The sequence below is a fragment of the Bison bison genome, unplaced genomic scaffold (genome assembly GCF_000754665.1).
Source record: "Bison bison bison isolate TAMUID 2011002044 unplaced genomic scaffold, Bison_UMD1.0 scf7180017845660, whole genome shotgun sequence".
NCBI lineage: Eukaryota > Metazoa > Chordata > Mammalia > Artiodactyla > Bovidae > Bison > Bison bison.
In genome coordinates, this window is record NW_011476233.1 from 11168 (window position 1) to 17391 (window position 6224).

Here is a 6224-nt window from a genome sequence, read left to right on the forward strand (position 1 = left end):
GTTGAGGTTCTGGGACAGGTGTAGAGGGTCCTGGGGACAGGTGTAGAGGGGTCCTGGGACAGGTGTAGAGGATCCTGTGACAGGTGTTGAGGTTCCTGGGACAGGTGTAGTGGTTCCTGGGTCTGGTGTAGAGGGCCTGGGACAGTTGTAGTGGTTCCTAGGATGGGTGTAGTGGTTCCTGGGATGGGTGTTGAGGTTCCTGGGACGGGTGTAGTGGTTCCTTGGATGAGAGGTTCCTGGGACAGGTGTAGAGGGTCCTGGGACAGTTGTAGTGGTTCCTGGGACGGGTGTAGAGGTTCCTGGGATGGGTGTTGAGGTTCCTGGGACGGGTGTAGAGGGTCCTGGGACAGGTGTAGAGGTTCTTGGGACAGGTGTAGAGGGTCCTGGGACAGGTGTAGTGGTTCCCGGGACGGGTGTAGAGGTTATCCTGGGATGGGTGTTGAGGGACAGGTGTAGTGGTTCCTGGGACGGGTGTAGAGGATCCTGGGATGGGTGTTGAGGGACAGGTGTAGTGGTTCCTGGGACGGGTGTAGAGGATCCTGGGATGGGTGTTGAGGGACAGGTGTAGTGGTTCCTGGGACGGGTGTAGAGGATCCTGGGATGGGTGTTGAGGGACAGGTGTAGTGGTTCCTGGGACGGGTGTAGAGGATCCTGGGATGGGTGTTGAGGGACAGGTGTAGTGGTTCCTGGGACGGGTGTAGAGGATCCTGGGATGGGTGTTGAGGGACAGGTGTAGTGGTTCCTGGGACGGGTGTAGAGGATCCTGGGATGGGTGTTGAGGGACAGGTGTAGTGGTTCCTGGGACGGGTGTAGAGGATCCTGGGATGGGTGTTGAGGGTCAGGTGTAGTGGTTCCTGGGATGGGTGTTGAGGTTCTGGGACAGGTGTAGAGGGTCCTGGGACAGGTGTAGAGGTGCTTGGGACAGGTGTAGAGGGTCCTGGGACAGGTGTAGTGGTTCCCGGGACGGGTGTAGAGGTTCCCGGGACAGGTGTAGTGGTTCCTGGGACAGGTGTAGAGGATCCTTGGATGGGTGTTGAGGGACAGGTGTAGTGGTTCCTGGGACGGGTGTTGAGGTTCTGGGACAGGTGTAGAGGGTCCTGGGACAGGTGTAGAGGGTCCTGGGACAGGTGTAGAGGATCCTGTGACAGGTGTTGAGGTTCCTGGGACAGGTGTAGTGGTTCCTGGGTCTGGTGTAGAGGGTCCTGGGACAGTTGTAGTGGTTCCTAGGATGGGTGTAGTGGTTCCTGGGATGGGTGTTGAGGTTCCTGGGACGGGTGTAGTGGTTCCTTGGATGAGAGGTTCCTGGGACAGGTGTAGAGGGTCCTGGGACAGGTGTAGAGGATTCTGGGACAGGTGTAGAGGTTCCTGGGAAAGGTGTAGAGGATTCTGGGACAGGTGTAGAGGTTCCTGGGAAAGGTGTTGAGGTTCTTGGGATAGGTGTAGAGGATCCTGGGATGGGTGTTGAGGGACAGGTGTAGTGGTTCCTGGGACGGGTGTAGAGGTTCCCGGGACAGGTGTAGAGGGTCCTGGGACAGGTGTAGAGGGCCCTGGGGCCAGTGTAGAGGGTCCTGGGACGGATGTAGAGGGTCCTGGGGCAGGTGTAGAGGGTCCTGGGACAGATGTTTTGCAGTCATAGAGACAGTGGTGTGACCAGTTGTAGTGACCAGGGTTGAGGAAGCTGTGCTTTCTGTCAGCACCCATGTGCTCCTGCTGGTTCCTGACGTGGGCCCAGTTCCAACTGTGCTGAAGGTTGTTGGAGAGCTGGTCTCTGTTCTGCTAGTGGGGCAGGCCGGGGGGACACAGCACAGGACCCTGATCTGGTAGTTGTCACAGTGCCCAGAGGCCTGGTCCCTGTTGTAGCAGATCAGCCCCACTGTCGGGCTACACTCCACATGCTGCCCCAGGGTGGCAAGTGGCACCCCGGGGGCCCCCTCAGCCTGGCACTCTACTGCCCTCGGCTCTCGGCAGACCTGGTAGCCGTGGGCACGGAGGTTCTCCAGCGTGTCAAAATCTCCACTGTCCATGCCCTGTTCTGGACGGCTGACATCCAGCCATGGCGACCAGTGGCAGTCCTGCCCGCAGCAGGGTGAGGGCAAGGCAGAGGCCATGCCTGGGGTGGAGGCCGGGGCCGTGCTTGGGGTGTGTGCTGTGCTCTCGGAAGGGCTGGCGTGTGTGCCAGGTGGAAGTGTCGAGCTCACGCCTGAGGGCGGGAGAGCGAGGATGGGCATAGGGGCTGGGGCTCCCCACGGCCCTCGAGGACACCCCACCCCGCAGCTCTGTTGGCATCAGCTGCCGGGGCATTCCACCGCATCTGTCTGCCCCAACGGGAGCTTGGGGGGCAGGCACCCACACCTGCCAGGTGTGGGGCTCACCGCTCCTGAGTCAAGAGGTGAGTCAAGCTTGTGAAAGGAAGCCTGCTTCCTGGAACCTAAGGCCAGAGTTCCAGGGGCTCGCCACCCTTTGGGCAAGCTTTAATAAGGCCCTGAGGTGCCCCTGGAAGAGTGAGGACTCAGAGGGGCCTCGAGGACAGCAGGTCGGGGCAGGGGTGCTCTAGCTGGGCTTCCCGTGGTCCTCTTCCCGGGGACCAGCCTGGGACATCTCTGCTCACAGTGCCTACCCCTCGCTGGGAGCCTCAGCCCTGAAAGCACGAGAGGGGCATCGGTCCTGCCAGGGGCCTCGAGAAGGCTGGCCCTTCCTGGCTGCAGGGTGACCGGCCAAGGGACATGCGCTCTGCTGGGTCCCGGCTCCTTCCTGACTCAGGGCGGGGGTGGGGCACAGCCCTGAGTGGTACCCCCATGTCTGCCTTACCGGGCAGGGATGTCGAGAAGGAGAACGTGGTCTGAGGGGTGGGCGTGGTGGGGCTGCAGGTGTGGACCCCTCTCTCGATGGTGCCGTTGGCCCCACAGCGGGCCGAGATGCAGCCGCCCATGCCATCCGTTGTGTAGTAGATGACGTCCCCCAAATGGAAGCGCCTCCCATTGTAGGCGCAGACGCAGGCTGTGGGGAGCAGAGCGCCAGCGTTACGGGGCGGGACATGGGCAGGAGCCGCAGGCCCCGGGCGCGAGGAGGGCTGTCCGCTGCTCACCGTTCGCGTCGTAGGCACACTGCACGCCACCCTCGGTGCAGACGCTGGTGACAGAAGAAAGGTGAGTCTGGGGGTGCCAGGCGTCCCCTGGCCTGTGCCGGGGGCAGACAGGAACCACCCGGCTGGGTCCCTGCGGCCAGGCCTCAGCCGGAGGTCACGCCCTCTCAGGGAGCCTTTCAGCCAATGAGCAGAGGAGGCGGTTCCAGCACAGCCTCTGGACCCAAGGACCTTCTGGAGGCCCCTTCCTCCCCAGGGCCTCTTCCTGGGGAGGGCTCCTCGGGTGGTGTCACGACCCAGGTTCCCTTCTGCCCCCTTCCTTCACCCCAGGCCCCCCACCCTCATCCAGCAGTGAGGAGGCTCCCCATGGACCCCCACGGGAGACCCAGAATGGGGCACCCCTCTGGCCCTGAAGGGAGGAGACCCTGCTGGGAGGTGGCCAGGCGAATCCCCCATGTGCTCCAGGACCTCGCAGCTCCAGCCAGACTCACCAGGAGTAGCAGTCCCTGTCTGAGGGCACCGTGGAGTTTGGCCAGAAGGACTGGCCTCCAACGTGGCAGGGGGCTTGTGGGGATGAGGGCGGGCATGAAGCCACACATCGCATCTGGTCCTCGTCGAAGATGGGGGCTTCTGCTGGGCACTCGGGGTAGCAGCCTGCGAGCCAGAGGGACATGAGTCCCAGCCGGGCCAGTCACCCATGACCTCGCTCCCACCTCAGGCCCCAGCCCTGGACCTCACCCCCCAGGCAGTGGGGAGCTCGAGGCAACAGCCACAAAGGCACCTTGAGGGGCCCAGGGGAGTCCAGCCTGGTCAACGGTCCCAGGATCGCCAGGACAGACCCCACCCCGACCCAGACCAGCAGGGCGCCCACCTTCCAAGCCTTGGGTGTCGTGCCAGCACTGGCCGCTGGGGTTCCGGCAGGTCTTTAGGCAGGGCGCCCCGCAGGGCTGGTAGTGCCACTGACACCAGCCCTGGGGGTTGTAGTAGTCGCAGAACAGAGCTGTGGGCGAGGGGTCACTCAGGGCCAGGCATCCAGTCAGGGGGCCCCAGGCGGAGGACTGCCCTGGAAGGACAGCCCAGGGCCAGCCCCACACCCCGATCCTTGACCGAGTCCTGAGAGCTGCTCTAAAGCCACGGCTGTCCTCTGTGCCTCCCAGACTTGGCCTCGGAGGGTGTGGGCCTACAAGGCCCGTGGGCGAGAGCGGGCAGGCAGCCGGCTTCTTGGGGATGCCCGTCCCCTGCCCCCAGGCCCCGGGGCGAGGGAAGGGGGCCCTGCTGATTCCCTGCCTCCCCTCCCACTCTCAGCCCCACTCTCGTGACCCCCTGCACCCCCACGCCACCAGGGAGGCAGGTCCCAGAACACTCACGGCAGACGTCCGGGGTCCGCCAGGACACGCACACGCCCGCTTCGTGGCAGGCCTGGGCGTAGGCGGCCACGGCCGTGCAGAAACACTCACAGTCGCCCCCCGAGTCGCAGGCGCAGGCGTCGCTCACGCAGGCCTCGTAGTACCTGCCCGGCTCCACCTGTGGGAGAGAGAGGCTTCAGACACTGGGGGGCTCCTGGGCACCCACGAGGCTTGGCGTCCACCTGGGCCGATTTCCCCTGGAGCACGGAGTCCTGTGCGGCCACCGCTGGCCTCAGAGGGTGGTGGGAGCCCAGACCACTTCCGTCGCTCCCTCCCCAGGTGCCGGGAGGAGCCCCGCGTACGTGGGTGTGGCAGGCGCTGAAGGTGGCGCTGTTGATGATGCTGCACTGCTTCTGGGCCCACGACCTGCGGGACGGGTTGGCGGTGCAGGGGTCCCTGGGGGCCAGAGCGTCCGGGCACGACGGGGAGAATTTCCAGCTGTTGCCAAACTCCAGCACGTCGCCCACCACAGACTGGCTCCGCGTGGTGAAGTCGTTGAGGGCGTTGTCGTCAAAGTTCCCGCACAGCCCGCAGACCCTCCCCTGCAGGCAGATGGACATGGAGATGGCAGCAGCTCCGGGCGGGCGCAGGAGGGGCCCACTCACTCCCTCGAGCCCGCGCCTCCTCCAGGACAGCCCCCGGAGCAGCCCCAGTGAGTGTGAGGGCGGCCCTGGGTGCGGCCCGCTGGGCGCTGGCGTCTCCTGGAGCAGAGGGTACAGGTGACGCGGCGTAGCAGCTACGGGGTGCCCCCAAAGACAGGCTCGGGTCCTCATCCCGGACGCCCCCACAGCCCAGAGTGGGAGTGAGGTCTCTGCAGGACAAGGGCTCCCTGGCGTGAGGTGGCTGATCTGGTGGCTGCATCCTTATGGAACGAGGGTCCATGCAATGAAGACAGTGCGGGAACATGGGGACCAGGGTCTGGGGTGAAGGGGCGCCTGGGGCCATGGAGCCTAGAGGAAGGAGGGAGGCCCACAGCCCTGGGGCACCTCGGTGGCTCGGCGTCCAGCCTTGGAGAGGATGGCCCCCTGTCTGGGGCCCTGCTTCCAGCAGCTGCGGGACCCAGACGTGGCTGAGGGCCTCGTGCTGGCAGCTCCTCCCTCTCTCTCTGTCTCTCCATCTCTCGGTGCCTCTCTCCTGTGTTTCTTGTCTCTCTCTCTGTCTCTCCCTGTTTCCCTCTGCTTGTCTCTCTCTGTCTCTGTTTCGGGGTCTCTGTCTCTCCCCTGCCTGCACTTCCATCACCAGCTGCCCCTGGTCTGGGGCGAGGCCTCACCTTGAACTCGGGGCTGAGTCTGAGGAAGATGCTGGTGCCCTTGTCCCACAGCAGCACAAGGCCCATTTCCGTGTCCACCACCAGGTAGATGCCCATCTGGCGGATGGAGTAGGGCGGCCGCAGGCCCGTCTCTATCACCTCCAGTTTCCCATCACTCAGCTTCAGCTCGTAGCTCTGCAGGGACATGAGGGTCTGGCTGAGGACACTGGCCATCGCTTGGGTGGGTCCACGGCTCGGCAACCCCAGTCCTGGCTTAATTATGGGAACACAGCCTTCTTGGGGGGCTCCTGCCTGGACCCCCTCCCCTGCTCACCCCCAGGAAGATCTTGATGGCCTTGGAGCAGGTGGTCCCTGTGGTGCCACAGGGCACATTCTCGGTGACAACGCGGAAGCTGTCCTGGGCGCTGCCGTTCCCGCCGCAGTGGTCCTGTGGGCAGAGGAGCACTGCGGCGGGAACGGCAGCGCC

The 6224-nt window shown here is 64.4% G+C and overlaps 1 protein-coding gene across 1 annotated transcript in view; it reads right to left on the reverse strand.

Annotated features, from left to right (window-relative positions):
• The window catches only part of LOC104985938 (mucin-5AC-like), a gene marked incomplete at both ends in the record, with an annotated part of 20319 nt that overhangs the window by 11162 nt on the left and 2933 nt on the right, over positions 1 to 6224 (reverse strand). Inside the window, 16 exon segments of the mRNA XM_010836330.1 lie at positions 51 to 134; positions 176 to 230; positions 268 to 397; positions 603 to 669; positions 740 to 1021; positions 1273 to 1454; positions 1457 to 1610; positions 1723 to 2200; positions 2809 to 2997; positions 3086 to 3129; positions 3574 to 3736; positions 3954 to 4082; positions 4450 to 4606; positions 4791 to 5030; positions 5759 to 5932; positions 6072 to 6202. Of these exon segments, the coding sequence (XP_010834632.1) occupies positions 51 to 134; positions 176 to 230; positions 268 to 397; positions 603 to 669; positions 740 to 1021; positions 1273 to 1454; positions 1457 to 1610; positions 1723 to 2200; positions 2809 to 2997; positions 3086 to 3129; positions 3574 to 3736; positions 3954 to 4082; positions 4450 to 4606; positions 4791 to 5030; positions 5759 to 5932; positions 6072 to 6202 (2659 nt within the window).